This window comes from Melanerpes formicivorus, unplaced genomic scaffold (assembly GCF_026170545.1).
Source record: "Melanerpes formicivorus ecotype bairdi unplaced genomic scaffold, bMelFor1.0.p_v2 SCAF_4, whole genome shotgun sequence".
NCBI classification, from domain to species: Eukaryota; Metazoa; Chordata; class Aves; order Piciformes; family Picidae; genus Melanerpes; species Melanerpes formicivorus.
The window spans coordinates 21,373,421-21,390,110 of record NW_027142356.1 but is presented as its reverse complement, the minus strand read 5'-3'; the positions used below and the strand labels follow the sequence as shown (position 1 = coordinate 21,390,110).

At 38.6% G+C, this 16,690-nt stretch overlaps 1 protein-coding gene across 1 annotated transcript in view; it reads left to right on the top strand.

The window, feature by feature from the left end:
* LOC137440723 (uncharacterized) overlaps nucleotides 1-10,967 on the top strand; it is a 69,221-nt gene extending 58,254 nt beyond the window's left edge. The window contains exons 5-8 of the mRNA XM_068137213.1: nucleotides 2,071-3,276; nucleotides 5,671-5,847; nucleotides 7,578-7,679; nucleotides 10,905-10,967. Coding sequence (XP_067993314.1) covers nucleotides 2,071-2,075 — 5 coding nt within the window. The 3' untranslated portion in view covers nucleotides 2,076-3,276; nucleotides 5,671-5,847; nucleotides 7,578-7,679; nucleotides 10,905-10,967. The remainder of the gene's footprint in view (nucleotides 1-2,070; nucleotides 3,277-5,670; nucleotides 5,848-7,577; nucleotides 7,680-10,904) is intronic.
* The last annotated feature ends 5,723 nt before the right edge of the window (nucleotides 10,968-16,690 follow it).

Genomic DNA, 16,690 nt, shown 5'->3' with positions numbered 1-16,690 from the left:
GAGTGTACTTTGTGTCTGGAGTGGATCAGAAAACCTGTATTACTTGGCTGCTGGATGTGTAGCCTAAAGAAAAGTAATTTGCTAGTAATAATGCCTGAAATCTGTAAATTGAATAGAATAAATGGAGGATGAAGAATCTAGAGAAATAAGTGATTGTTGAAGCTTATAAATGTTCAGGAAATAACAAGAGATATATTTTAAATGTTAGGTAGTGAAGGAAAAGCCTTGTGAACAGAGTTCATCTGAGAAGCTTTACACATTTAGCCAGTCACAGAAATGAAAATTAATTATGTAGAGTGTAAAAACTATGGTAGAATTCTGTACTTACACTTAACAGGTCAGTCACACTTGAAGTCTGCTTAATATGGTTTGGTCATGGTGACTTAATAGTGTTTCTAAGTCAGGAAGCACATTGCAGATCTATAAAGGACCAGCTGTCTAGAAAAAAGAAAGATAACACAGGTATAGAAAAGTGTTTCTTAATGTATTGGCGATCATCAGATAAAAGATTTTTTAATCAGAAATACTAGAGATCCTGCTACTTTATTTAAAATATTACAACAAATAACAGAGTAACCTTTTGCTATGCAACATAGAATACACAGAATAGAATACATAGAATAAAACAGGTTGGAAGAGACCTTCAAGATTTCTGCTTCCTTTCAATGATACCTGGAGTATTGTGTCCAGTTCTGGAGCCCCTATTACAAGAGGGATGTGGAGGTGCTGGAACGTGTCCAGAGAAGGGCCACGAGGATGATCAGAGGGCTGGAGCACCTCTCCTATGAGGACAGACTGAGGGAGTTGGGGCTGTTCAGTCTGCAGAAGAGAAGGCTCCGAGGAGACCTAATTGTCGCCTTCCAGTATCTGAAGGGGGCCTACAGGAAGGCTGGGGAAGGACTTCTCAGGATCTCAGGTAGTGATAGGACTAGGGGGAATGGAATGAAGCTGGAGGTGGGGAGATTCAGGCTAGATGTGAGGAGGAGGTTCTTCACCATGAGAGTGGTGAAACCCTGGAATGGGTTGTCCAGGGAGGTGGTCGAGGCCCCGTCCCTGGGGGTGTTTAAGAGCAGGCTGGATGAGGCTCTGTCCAGCCTGATCTAGTGTGGGGTGTCCCTGCCCATGGCAGGGGGGTTGGAACTAGATGATCCTTGTGGTCCCTTCCAACCCTGAATGAAACTATGAAACTATGAAACTATGAAGATCATCGCGTCCAACCCATCAACCAATCCAACCCACCTAAACAACTAAACCATGGCACCAAGCACCTCATCAAGTCTCCTCCTGAACACCTCCAATGATGGCGACTTCGCCACCTCCCCAGGTAGCCCATTCCAATGGGTAATCACTCTCTCTGTATAGAACTTCTGCCTAACATCCAACCTAAACCTCCCCTGGCGCAGCCTGAGACTGTGTCCTCTTGTTCTGGTACTGGCTGCCTGGGAGAAGAGACCAACATCCATCACACAGGTAAGTTAAAATTTGTCAAAACCAGTTACTACAAAAGATGTTACTACAAAATAATTACTACAAAACATGTGACAAAGCCTGCTGCATATGTAGCTTGTCCTGAGCCGCTCTAATAAAACACAAATATAACTGTGTAATCGATTTGATGCACATTTGGACAGCACAACACAATAATTGGTCCATTTGATAATGAGTTTTGCATCACTTGATGTAGCTGTGTCTGTAATTTAATGTCCCTCCTGCTTTAGGACATTCTTATATGTACCAAAGTAATGCTGATAAATCAAATTATTCAGCTGTTATGTTCTCATTGTGATCTCTGCATCTTAGATTATATAGCCCAGAGATAAGAAAATAAGCATGGAATAAAGCAGAAATGGAAGAACACAACCACTGCTGCTAATTGTTTCTGTATAAGTATCAGAAGATGGATGTGGGTTAATGGAAACATCACACAGTGACTGTGAGGACAGTTGCTTAGCCGTTGTCAAATGCATTGAAGAATTTACAGTAAAGAAACCCTTGGAAATGTGCAGCAGGTGGAGGGGGGGGAGGTTGCCTTATTAATCTATCTATTTATTTATTTATTTTTCTTTCCAGGCTAAAGGAGAAAGGAAGGATACCATCCAAGTGAAACAGACCCATCAGCTCTGCAAAAGTGAGAAATGGGAATTTTTATACTTTCCTATTTTAAAGCAGTGTCACAGTCAAGACTACCAGATCTCTTGTGCTGACTGCATCATTTTGATACAAATGACTGCTAAGCAAATAACTATCAGAAAGTAATTTCAGTGTGTGTTTTTACATGTGAATAAGTAGGCTTGAAGGCAGTTCAAAGCTCATTTTTACTAGTATTAATAAGGACTTACAGAATGTAGTAGCAGAAGCAATACTGAGATATTTTCCTAGTATAAGAAGGTTTGTAAGGAGTCAGTGCTGAAACCAGCATTTTCCTCTTGCCCCCGCCCCATTCCAGCTTCCCCCTCCCCTCTTTTGCTTGAGGACTTTGCCAAATTGATTAGGATAGTAACATGAAGTTACAGTCAACTCTTTACCAGCCAGCCAAAAAAAAAAAATAAAATAAAAAAAATTCTCATTAATTTTACAGTTAACTAAAGCTGTAGTTGACCTTAAGGTCTCGATCAAGATCGTATTCCTATGAATATTCTGCCTGGCATTCCTGTACTGTCTCAGCTTACAAGCAAAACCCTTGCAGCCACTGAAAATAACTGAAATGTGTAAAAGAAAAAAGAATAAAGAAAAAAAAAAAAAGCCCTAACCAAAACCAAATCAACCCTTTCTGTAAAGCCTGACTATAAATGACTTGCAGTGAAAGTAGTAGTTGACCCCACAAAGGGCCAGCACTAGCTGCAATGCTGTTTATTCTTCTACAGACAGTTTTTGAGTTGGCTGTCAGATGAAAAATTAGGGCTGCTTGGGGGCACAACAAATAAGAGTGCCCCTCTGGACTGAACTCCTTGTTTGAGCATTTCTTATTTTTGGGATGAATGTCTACGGAGAAGCAGACTGGAAAAAAAATAATAAATAAAGCTGTCACTGACAGGTACTTTCAAGAAAATAATTGTCTGATATCAGACTCTCTACCAGGTGTATGAAGGTTTTGCACTGCTTTTGTTATGCAGAGCATGCCTCTGGGAGATGGACAGTATAAGGATCTGTGGACTGTAGGAATTCTGTTATGGAGACACTAGCTTTTCCTCCTGTGGAGAACACTGATATTCTGACTGTAGGTTCACCAAGGACACTGTCCATTTGAACTAAGTATGAATGCTCAGCTTCTGTGTGGTAAGTTGGAATGGGGATACAGGAAACACAGTTACTGACTGAGGGGCTTCTGAGGCTGTAAACACATTCTGGCTGCTTGCAACATTTGAATCTTATCATAGTATCAGTATCATTCAGGGTTGGAAAGGACCACAAGGATCATCTAGTTCCAACCCCCCTGCCATGGGCAGGGACACCCCACACTAGATCAGGCTGGCCAGAGTCTCATCCAGCCTGGGCTTAAACACCTCCAGGCACGGGGCCCCAGCCACCTCCCTGGACAACCCATTCCAGGGTTTCACCACTCTCATGGTGAAGAACCTCCTCCTCACATCTAGCCTGAATCTCCCCACCTCCAGCTTCATTCCATTCCCCCTAGTCCTATCACTACCTGAGATCCTGAGAAGTCCTTCCCCAGCCTTCCTGTAGGCCCCCTTCAGATACTGGAAGGCCACAATTAGGTCACCTCAGAGCCTTCTCTTCTGCAGACTGAACAGCCCCAACTCCTTCAGTCTGTCCTCATAGGAGAGGTGCTCCAGCCCTCTGATCATCCTTGTGGCCCTTTATCTTCACCATCTCATCCATGTGTAACACCAGAAGTATCCCAACATTTTTTGGGAAGACACATGTCTATCCAAACTCTTGGCTAGAAAAGCATTCCAGGTAAGGGATGCACCTGGTAGCAATAGTGCATTGGCACACTTACTGAATGGTGGTGTAGATTGTTAACTACCTGTGGGCATCTATGCCCAACCTACATATTCACACATATATCATAATTCTGCCCTTCTCAGCCTTGAGGAATTTCTTCTAGTGATGTCAAGAATTGTTAAATATTATATTGCCTCAAATTTATATTTTGCTATAAAACATAGGCTTCTGACTACTTGAGTCACAGGTGAATTCACCAGATTCTCTGGTAAATGAGAATGTGGCTGGTTTGAGAGTTTATTGACCTGAAGTATCCTTCAGGACTCAGGATGTTCATTTTACATGGGCAATTGTCTGTAGCAAAGGTGCAGTTTGAGGCGATTCAATAACATCAGTGTCTTGAAGTTATCACAGCCCGACCTGCCAAAGCTTGTCTGTCTCAGACCTAGGTCTCATAAAATTACTTTTCCTTCCCAGCTATATTTCTTTATAGCAATAGAAGTCCTGACAAAGTCCTTTTATACCTTAGGCTTTTTACCCTGTGCCTCCAGCTAAAAACAACTTAAGTTTTGCATAGCTCATTCTAATAGAATGGGTTTAAAATCCTTCTACTAATTCTATTATTAATAGTTTTATGTGTACATTAATATCTTGTAATATGAATGCAGAAAGATGCACATAAGTTGTGGTCTACCTTTAGGCACTTACAATATTTGGGTCTCTTCCCTCCTGAACAGAGATGCAGGACTAGATTCTAAATTATCCCACAAAGCATTAAGACTCTATTAAAGAAATGTACTTTCACTAAGGATCTGAAGGAAAAGCTGCTAGTCTAACTTATTCCATACAACCAAGAGGGTGATTAAATGTTCCAAATATGCAGAAGTCAAATGTCCCATTTCTGCTTTAAATCTTTTCCTTTTATAGGCTGTGGGTTATACTCCCTGCTTTGAAAACCTGTGCTGTTTAGGAACAAGAATTTATTTACAGTTTTAAAAACTTGCAACTAATCTTGGATGAATAATCTAAATTAACCTTTGGCAGAGAAGCTGTAATTTCTAAGCCAACACATAACTACATTTTGCATTAGTTCAGGAATATTGGGTACTTTGAGGGGTTAAGAATGAAATACTTTCCATGATTCATATCTCTTTTAGCTTGAAAAGTCAACAACTCAATTCCAGTGTAGCCAAGAGGGTTTTTCAGTCCAAAATGTCTCATTGCTTGCAATTTATTCGTGTTCTTGCAGTTAGGATTTTCTATCACAATGCATTAATGCATGAAAGCAGCTGCACAATGAGTAGTGCCACATGTTTGAACTAAAAATACTCTGTGTATATTGTTGCTGCACAAACAATTGTACATTCTAGTCACTGAAGATAATCTCTGTGTTAGAACAACAGAGACACATACAGCAAAATCAGATGCACATTGTAGAACTGTGAGGGGATGCTTGCTTGTGCCTGCTTTTGCCACTTAACCATGCCTCATCCTTTTCTGTCTTGGCAAGGGTCCCAAGTCCCATTATTTAAGCCCATGACAGAGTGCAACAAAACTTTTTGTGATAAATATACTTAGGCAAATGGAAACAACTTCTGTTTTCACCTTGAAATAAGGATTTTGGAATTTAGGCAACTGACATGGTGCTTTAGGCAGAGGGGATAAAAGGTTGTACTAATGTATATAGGAAAGGAAAAAAAACACCACTAACTGAAAATGGTATGCTTTCCAACATGCTGAGCTCAATACTTCTTTCACTTACAGGTCAGTGTTTCATGGCTCCACTTTCAAGAAATGCCAGAAAATTAATTCTGATCCACATCCTGCTGAGGTACACAGAGTGGCTTGCCAACTCCTTCATCCAAAGAGTAACCTTTGGGTCTCAAGAGCACTTGCTTCAACTTCTAGCCTCGCACCTTAATCTCTGTTCTCCACTCTAAAGTAAGTTATACACAGTAAAGATTGTCTAAGCTTTTCATTTGTTCCTTATGTGAAACCTGTTCTGTAGTCTACATCTCCTACTAAGAGGTTTTGGTTGCTGACACTTGCTGCCTTTCAGCTGGGACCAATGTTTCCAGTCAACCAGTTTGGATTGTAAATTCTAAGTGGAAATAATGAAGCTCCATTCCTGCAAGTAAGTCTTGATCTCATCTGATGGGATGCAGATGCAAGGGGGTTTTGATTATGAAATGAAACTTGTACAGTATGTGCCCATAACAGAATGGGAATATGGTTGGGAAGACAGTTATAGTACAAGCAGATAATTATCATATGCTCTGTTGTAAATGATGGTTTATAAACTACGTGCTTATAACCACTTACTTGTCATTAGGTAAATGCCTGATGTTTTCAGTATTCTTTTGTGTCTGTTAAGTTTTATATAGGTTAATGATAATATACTAGCAAGCTGATGCATGCACTTGATGGTTGCTTTCCAAAATGAGGCAGCAATTGCATACTGATGGTGAAAAAGAGAGGATAGGATCCTGCAGCTGAGCACACAGAAAAGGCAGCAGTAAGTCAGAGAAGCCTTTAGTTTACCATTAGGAAAAAGCCAGGAGAAAGAGTCTTTAAGAGTATTAACCATACATACCATTAACCATCTCTCATAAAGAGACTTTGAATTGTGATTAATTAAACTGCCTGCTGTTGCATCTGTTCTTGAGAAAATGGGAAATGAGAAAGGATACATCTTCTCTAATTAGAATTACAGCTCAAGTTGCTTATTAACTGCTTCTAAAGGTGAAGAACTATCCACTATTTGAGCCAGAGTGATGATATATCAGTACTTCTCTTTCACATTTCAAACATGGACTCTGATTTTAACTCTGTATGACTTTGTTCCTTTCCCCCCCTAGTTTAGTTTAGTTTAGTTTAGTTTATGAGTGAGACAATGGTACAATGTTCCCATGGAAGAACTTGCAATGTACAAGGGCTTCATACTGGCAGACAAGTAGATGCAGTTCTGGCATCTCGTTTGTGCTCGCTGGACATATCTGACAGTAAACAAACAAAAATAAAGCTGTGAGCTAGCAGAATGTACTTGCTTATGCACTCTCTCTGTGCCAGTATCAATGGTGTTCAAATGTACCCTCTTCTCCCTCTGTTATAACTAGTGAGGTCATTTATTCTAAAATTAACTCTTTTTGAAATGCTCTCATCATTTAAAAAACTTCTCCTTTCTAGGAAAAAGTAGCATAGATCTTTGTGTAAACCAAAATGTCAGACTGCAAAATGCTGTTGTAATGCAAAGCTAGAGGAAAAAAAATATACCAATTTAATACTGTATTAAAGATTTCTGCATTTCTTCCTCTCTTTTCCACAGTATTTTGTTTGGAGCAATTTGAATGTACAGTTTTGCACTCAAAATGTCAAGGTTCTGAATTCTGGATTATTTATTTTAAAGAGGCTTAAAGATTGCCTACAGCCAGCATTAAAAGGAGAACTAAAATAGTAATAAACATGGGAAAAGTATTAGGATTCTTCAAAAATATCTAGGACTACATGTTAAAATTAGGTGTAACTATTAACCCGTAAGAACATCTTCACTGATTTAAATAGAGGAGGATTTGACAACTACATTAGATTTTAAAACAGGCACCTAAATATGGCCAATTAATAACAGCTCATCTTTTTAAATTATGTTTTTAATAACCCTTCTTTTTTCTTAGGTTTAGGTGCCTCCTTTTTTTCATTCTACCTCTAAGGTTAAAAAAACCCAAGCAACAAACACCGACCATCATTCAGTTACCCCAAGGGTGAGCATCAGAAAGGTATGTAACAATTTATTTGCATATTGGCTGCCATCTGTCTGGGATGGAGAATAGAACCACACCCCAACTATGTCAACATTTCATATTTGATATTAGTTAAGAAATATTTTTTGTGGTGAGAGCAGGAACTTGGGAGAGAAAAGGATGGAAAGCATTGAATGTAAGGAAAGATTAAAAGGGATGGGTTAAAAAGGCACAGAACTATAAATAAAATGGATATTCTGTGTCTGAATCACCTAGAAAGGCTGCTTAGGAATATGAATTTGAACAAGAACTAGGAAAATTGGTCTTCAAAAACATGAACATGTCTGGCCAGGTGAAATAGGGCACTAAAGATCAATCTTTATTTCACAATGGTAAATAACAATTTAATGGACAGCAATGGAAGGCTGTTAATTCCATGTTTTTGCTTGTTCATTCAAGTGAAACAAATTACAGGTTTTCAGTAAACAAATTTCTTTCAATGCATAAACAAATGAGTAGAGCATTCTTTGCAGCAGATCTTCAGAGAGGATCATTTTGGGGGTTGCTTTGTTTGTTTTCTGAAGTTTTTTACTGGGAATCCCAAAGGAATCTAAATATAGATAGTGTGGATCTTAATAAAAAATGTTTTCTTCTCAGCCTGTTGAATTGACAAGCTGCAAACAATTTAGGAAAAAAAAAAAAGGGGGGGAAGGGGAGCACTTTAAAGCTAACTTTAAAGTATAAATCAGTCAATCTAGTGAAAACTGGCTCGTGGAAGAGGAATGAAAATAAGGATAGGGTTTCATTAGGAAAAGTAACGCATATTTTTATGGAGAAGAACAGAATACTGTTAGGCGGATTAGAAAAACAGTAGTACTAAAGTGCTAATGGCTTGTTTAAAACTTGACAAGGTTAGTGCCTTGTACAAAACAACTAGTGGCTGTCTCATGAGATAGATACCTTGGTGCGTCAGCATGATTTCAGCCTAGATTGTGCAGTCCTGCAAACCTTTGCTGGGGGCTGGCAGCATGTACTGCTCTACTTTTCCCCCTCCTGTTCTCTACAAATTACAATTCTGAACTCCAGTCTGCTAGGTTCAAAGGCTGTGTCGTAAGGGTAGCAGGATCATAAAGGATCTGTTTGTTCCTTTTTGTATTTAGAAAAGCAAAGTGAGGAAAATCTTTTTATTAAAAAGGCAAAAATAAATGACCCTTGCTCAGACAAAGCAAAGTAATGATAGTGAGCTGGAATCAACAACAGGAGCTGGAGAGGAATCCTTTCTCTATTTGGCTAGCATCTCCCATGTGAGTGATTTCTGTGCAGAGACACTACTGGATTTCTTCTGGTTTTCATTCCTAGAGAGTCCATTTTAAAGAGGGGTGGTTATTCTCTATGCATTCTATGCCAGGACGTGAGTGCTCTTTAGTTTAGAGTTCAGCATGTTCTAGTGCTGTAAAATATTGATGAAGAAAACGCTGAACAAATCACCCAAGAATAGGAGAGAATTTGATAAGAAAGCTTGTAATAAATCCATACTCAGCAAGTAGGCCACACATGAATGGTAATCTATGTGTTTGTTGTGCAGTAGAAACTAGACTGAGCCATTCACAAAAATGAAGCATTCTTTTGAGGCAATTATTACTCACTCAGACTTGCTTGTGACTGAGCAATAATAGATTAAGGCAGTCATATACTAGGTCAGCTTTTCTTTGTTTCACAGAATCACCAAGGTTGGAAGAGACCTCAAAGATCATCAAGTCCAACCTGTCACCACAGACCCCATGGCTAAACCATGGCACCAAGTGCCATGTCCAACCATGAGATAATCTGTTATCTGCAGAAGTTAGCTGGACATGAGCAGTGGAAGATAGCAAACAGAAACCTGTTTATCATACAAATAGCAATAAACATTAGATATTTCTAACCTTTACTGGGGCTCATCTGGGAGCAGGGCAGGAGAGAAGGGTCTAAGTGCAGTAATTGGACATCAGCTGTCTAAATTTTAGTAACTTTAGTGTTATTAATTAGCATGCAGGCTGTTGCAAGCACTTGTTCAAGTTTTTCAATGAACATATTTTCACTGTTGGGTCTTTCCTCCCAGATTTGTTAAACTTGCTTGTGTTTTACCTTTGTCGCTGCTCTTCACTTACATAATTCCCTTCGGCCATGGACTAGCTGACAAGTGTAATACTATGAGCATTTATTTACAGCACAACATGCTTAGTGGTGTGTCAGCATTTTTTACTGTACTAGTTGTAGAGATAAAAACTCCTTGGTTTTGAAGGGTAACAAGAAAGTCTTCTATCATCTGAAAGGAATAACAGAGAAATAAGATTCTCTGTTCAGTTGGTAGCTGTCCTTAGAATATTACATCATGTAACTAGTTCTCAGGTTTAAATAGATTTGGCAAGTCACTGTTGGCAAGACAGTTATCTAGGGCTTATTCATGGAGCAACATTGTACAGTTGCTCATTGATCCTTGAGAAGATCACATTAGCATCACTGGCATGACTGTTTTGAATAAGTGGGCATGCAGACATGACACAGGTTCATAGATAACAATTGGGAATGGAGCAGAACTTGCCCAGATAAGGACCTAAATATCAGACTAAACCCAGTACCACAAAGGTTGGAAGAGACCTCAAAGATCATCAAGTCCAACCTGTCACCACAGACCTCATGACTAAACCATGGCACCAAGTGCCACGTCCAACCCCCTCTTGAACACTCACAGGGATGGTGACTCCACCACCTCCCTGGGCAGCACATTTCAATGGTGAATGACTCTCTCATTGAAGAACTTTCTCCTCACCTCGAGTCTAAACTTCCCCATGACATAACCCAACTCCCTCTGGTGTTGTACAGCCTCCTGAGGTTTCAACTCAAGGTTATGAGAAGAGGGATTTTGAGACTTTCTTCCCAGGGAAGCGTTGTTATATGTTATGATTGTAAGTTTAGTTAAACAGGCTTATACCATTTCTGATCCTTCTCCTACCATCTTCTTTCTTAACAACGATCATCTTTTTAATCACAATGAAAATGGCCCACAACTTATATATGAAAATAATTATGACAGAGCCTGTAACTGTTTCTCTTTCAAACAATTATTGCTCTTCCTCTTTTCTATTTCAATAGTATGCAATGAAAAAGAAAACAGGACTGTAAAATTTAGTCACACTGAATGTTAATTACTATTGACCCAATTTCCTGGAAGACCTCACATAATGCAAAAATATCTGGAAAGCCTATTTTATGTTTCAGATTGCTTCTGTCGTTCTTAGAAGATATGTAGCCATATCTGATAAGAATATTGTACATAAAATGGTAAGTAAGTTTATCTCAGTAGTGAAGTTCTGTTTCCACTTAGTGTAGCTAGGAAAAAATAAATAAGACTATTTCTGACAGCTAAGTAATTATTTTTTTCCCCAAATTAAACTTAAAGACTTTTGCAGTGGGTCAGGTTACCATTGCTTTGATGTAAATTACTCCTTCTCCATGTTTACAATAGTCAGCAAAATGTAGTTCAAGCACAGATTCCTTCTGTTTGTTTCCCCACTAACCTAGAAAGCCACTGTAAAGGCCTGTAAAGGCACTGTTCTGGTGACCAGAACAGGTACACATTCCTTGTATTGTATTCTTGACAGGTATTCTTGACAAGTCAGTTACTTCTGATTACTGAAGTCAACATCATCTATGCTTTTCCAAAATATGCAGCTATGGTGAAAGTGATGCTACAAATTCTCAAATTTATTTCTATTTTGCTTAGGAAAAGTATATGTCTTAGAAATGCAGTTTTGATGTAAAAAAGTCTAAGTGAGCACAGAATAATTTTCTTAATCATGGGTACAGCTTTCCTATGTATTAACCTTATATAAAATGTTTAGTAAAAATAAGTGGTCATAAAACATTAATATTCCAAATGCAAGCTAGCTTGCACATTTAGGTCTGGAAAATAGATTTGCAAGATAACACCTAAAAAAGCTGAACTTACTAGTAGAAACTGTTACATTCCAAGCTTCACGGCTGTTCCCTGGGGCATGGTAGGCTTAGCCATGTAGGTACTCTAAGTATTGTATTTGCTGTCCACAAGAGCATACAAAGGAACAGAATTCTAACATTCTATTCAGAAGTCCTCTGAAGAAAAACAAAACCAACAAAACAAAAAAGGCAGATAATTAATTCATAGTATTAATGTTAGCTACATAAATATACTGTGAATATACATATTATTTCATACTAACAACTCCATTCTCTGAACAATGTGGTAAATTTCTATAATAAAAGGCAAGATGAAGGTAGGTCTCCTTCAGATCTTCCTTCTGTGGAAGGATGCTTCAACAGCTGGAGCTATTTTACATAGGATTTGATTGACAGTAAACAAAGACTACAGATGTTGTTAAAGCCTTATCCACAACAAAAACTCAATTCACCACAGCCTACCACTGTCTTTCAGAAGTCCAGAAGGTGCAGGATTTTGGACTGAAAAGATGAATAGCTATAATGCTTGGAGGGTCTGAATATTTCAGTGTCTAGGAAGTATAATCCTTAATCCTTCTAGAAATTTGGTCCTAAAAATCATATGAATTGAATATCAGGTTCCTAACTTTGGTCCCCTCTTCTTCCCCATCCAAAGATGCCTGAACTACCTCCTTCTTGCCAGTTTTGCTCACAGTCTTACATGAAACACCTGCATACAAGTAACTACTGGAGAATTCTGCCACGCAGAACTAAGATATCCACTAGAAACAGAACAGGACCTGGATACTAGACTCTGGAAATTACTGCCAGGTGGATTTGGCCTTAGAATGACACACATCGCTGTTGGTGAGTGGTGGGGACAGTTGAACAGGTTGATGATGGACATAGACAGGAATTCAGGCCCTCTGACACTAGAACAGTGTAATTTCAACCCCTGAATACGTGTATTGACACATCTAAATCCCTTTGTGTATAAAGCTTCATTCTGCAGCCTGTAGAAAAATTATTGTACATCAACATCCACTTCAAACAATTTCCCAGATTTGTTTGGTTTAGTATGACTACAGCATCAGAATTGCACCAGTACAATATGAAAACCAAGTCTGATTTTCAAGTTTAAACATTATAAATCCTCTCATCTTCTTCCTAGTCAGACAAAACTGTTAAATACATTTCTTGCTCAAGCAATATTTTAGGAAACTGCATTCATTCACATGCTCTAGTTCATTTTATTACTATCTGAGGATTATGTCTTAGAATCATTAGCAGTAGGGGAAAATAAAAGAGAGAGATAACTCAGGATAAAGACATTTACATTGGTTATTATAACATGTTTTGTTAATGGAAAGCTGTTGTATGCAGCTGAGAAGTATAAAGCGTTTTTAATATACAAAACAAAGCAGTGAAACTGCAAAACTTAATAGGAAAAATTGCTTTTAAAAAGAAAACTCTGTCTTGAATGCTTTGGCCTTACATGAAGGCTCTACATGCATCGACCTTGGGTCCACTCCTTTCTTTGGCTTGCCACTAAAATAAGCTTTGCTTAACCACTCTCTAAAGTGGGAGAAACAAAAAAGCTCCAGCCTTACTTGATTCATTGAAAAGATAAAACAGGAGCTACTGCAAATGGGTAATTAGAAATAGCAGTAGTTGATTTTATTGTTTTAAATGTTCACACTGATACTGAAATACAAAGCCAGGCTGTTCAAATGAGGCTAAAGTTAGAGGAAGCGGACCGCTGAGGGATAGCCTTTAAAATGAAGTATCAAAACAAATGATTGAAGATTTAGAAAATATCTTTTTGACTATACACATTACATGGGCAGGAGAGCATTAGACTAAACAAAAATAACTCCTTGCAAACCACTAAATAAATGTTTCCTTCAAAGGGAAACATATTCTCTGTACTCTTTTCAGCATTTTCCCCCTTTTCATCTAGAAGAAAAAACATAAGGAAAAAAAATGTTTCTAGGGGAAGGTTTCTCCATCAAACATTGTCAGTGACATCACTACTCTATCATCCTCAACAGATTTTCATGATGTCCTTTGCAAACACAGAGAACAAATTCACAGGAAGACCATCTGTTATTGGTGTAGACTACACCTGCTGAGCTGTCTTCTGCTGGACACACTGAGAAAAGTTGAATGTCATCAGTGCTGTTGCAACTGACACAGTGAAAATTAAAGTTTGTAGCAAAGCTTTAACCTACATGTAAAGTACAAAGTTTTCTTCTGGAAACTGATGGAGAATGTTTCCCTCAGACCATGCTCTAAAGCCTCTAGCCATTCAAGTAACTGTGCGCTGGTAACCCAGTGCTGTGGAGTAAATGGCAATGATTTCATTTTTAAAGTATTTTATTGTTATAAACTGTATTTATGGGGAAGAAAAAATGAACATCTTATGAACATCTGCCATAGCATGTCACATAAGATGTGCATCTTAGGACTGCTAGCTTACAAGGCACTCTCATCATCTGTAACTTCACTCCAAAATTTATTACAAATAGCTGAAGAGAGTAACTTTTTCTTATGAGGTCAATTGGATAGCCACACAGTGAGAAAGGGCTGCTCTTTTTCAAGCTAACATACTCCTACATTGCATTACTGTGCTCCATGATAAGTGAAGACACATAGGAAAATAATTAGACTATGCCCTGAGGGAGCATGCAAATATGCTAAAAATCTCTACAATATCTCAGAAATCAATAACAAAATTAATTAGGCACATGCTACATTTACAGTTGTTTTTAGTTTACTTTTTAGCAATCTGTCACAAAATGGTAGAATTTGATGTATGAGAACAGAATTTCATAATAGGAATTAGTTTTCTAACATTGAGTTAATATGGTAAATGCTTCTCTCATTATCATGTACACACATGGAACTCTTTCAAAAGCTAGCAGACAGATATATAAAAAAAGCAAAACAACACACACCTACTTACTGCTACACTTTTTATAAGCATTAGTCATTTTTGTCTCTCTTCTCACTTTAGACAGAAAAATACCTTCCCAATGTGTGAACATGTCAGATACAATTGTAAAAGTGTCATTGTTATTCTCAAATACATTAGCATTCAAATACATTAGCTTTTAATAAAAAGAATGTACTATTTTTTTCCTGTTCTTCTTTCCTTGGTCACATCTTGTGTCACTTGTTGATTTTACCCACAAATGCAAACTCTGAACATTCACATTGTCTAACAACAGATTCCGGTGACAGAAACCCAAATGGCCAAACTGAAATCACAAACTGCATTTGGTAACTAGTATGCAACTATTAAGTCTCCTTTTTAGAGCTGGCTAAAGCTACAATGCCCAAGGAAGGATGGCAATTTAGTGTCTTCAAAGTTCTCCTTCCTGGTAGAAAAGAAAGCGGGTTTTGCTATAAGCAATGTTAGTATCATAGTATCAGTCAGGGTTGGAAGGGACCACAAGGATCATCTAGTTCCAACCTCCCTGCCATGGGCAGGGACACCCCACACTAGATCAGGCTGGACAGAGCCTCATCCAGCCTGGGCTTAAACACCTCCAGGGACGGGGCCTCGACCACCTCCCTGGACAACCCATTCCAGGGTCTCACCACTCTCATGGTGAAGAACCTCCTCCTCACATCTAGCCTGAATCTCCCCACCTCCAGCTTCATTCCATTCCCCCTAGTTCTATCACTACCTGAGATCCTGAGAAGTCCCTCCCCAGCCTTTTTGTAGGCCCCCTTCAGATAGTGGAAGGCCACAATTAGGTCACCTCAGAGCCTTCTCTTCGGCAGACTGAACAGCCCCAACTCCTTCAGTCTGTCCTCATAGGAGAGGTGCTCCAGCCCTCTGATCATCCTCATGGCCCTTCTCTGGACACGTTCCAGCACCTCCACATCCCTCTTGTAATAGGGGCTCCAGAACTGGACGCAGTACTCCAGGTGGGGTCTCATCAGATATGCATTTTCTAAAACCTAAACCAGCAAGTTTAAACATCTGTTTGTTTTTTCTTCTCTTTGTCAGCTCTAACCTGAGCTTCTGCAGTTCCTTGTGACTTCAGCCAAAATGACCTTTTTTTTTCTTTTTTCTTTTTTTTCCCCAAAGTCTTGATTCTGGGACAACTTCTTTCCTATTAAGAAATCAGTCAAACAACAGACAACTAAGCCAATCTACTGCATGTTGATGAGACCCTCTCAATAGATCTGAACCTTGTTAAACTGTAATTTCAGATCACAGTTAAGTAATTCTGGGAATCCAATAAATTGCATTACTGATATACTGATAAAGTATAGGAGTGCTACAGTCCCTTGCTACACAGCCATGAAGGGCCATTACATGATGAATGGAAAACAAAAAGTCACAAAGCCCTTTGATATCTTTCCAATAAAACCTCACCACATTCAAAGCCTCATAAATTCTGTTAGCAACACAACATACTCACGTTGCTTTCAGAGGTGCTGGAAAGGGCTTTCTTGTTTCAAAAACGTTTATAGAGGGAGTCATAAAACCAATGGTAAATCTTCCCTTCACATCCATTAAATATCACAGTACAAAATGCTATTATCTGATTCCTGTCTGTGCAATGGGATTGCATTCTCAGCAAAGATGATGAAAGCAACACAGTGGTAGGGATTTTTTTTTTTTAATATAAAATAAAAAAATAAATCACCCTAGTGAGCAGCTCTGAATTCATAAGCAGGTACTAAGGTTTGAGCTCCTAGATTTAGTGAAAAGAGAAATCAACTGTTGCACAGATTTGATTCTGAACAAAAGAAGGAAGGCATGGTTGTATTTAACACGTCTCTCATCTTGTTCCACGTTCCCAGTTGTTGTTCACTGTACTAGAGCCTTTTTGCCATCTATTTACCTAAGAAATTATTACTTACCTGCTGCTACCTGAAAGTCCGTTCTTACCTGTGAATAAGTAGTGTATTACAATTTTGTTTTCTACCATCTCTTATATTTATTGAAAACCTGCTACATCTTGCTGGTGGGGGAAGGTCTAAAAAAAACCCTTTGGAGATAATATTTATAATAGGTTCTGAATATTAACCCTGTTATCATTTATTAGACACTTGTTTCTAACCATCACTTT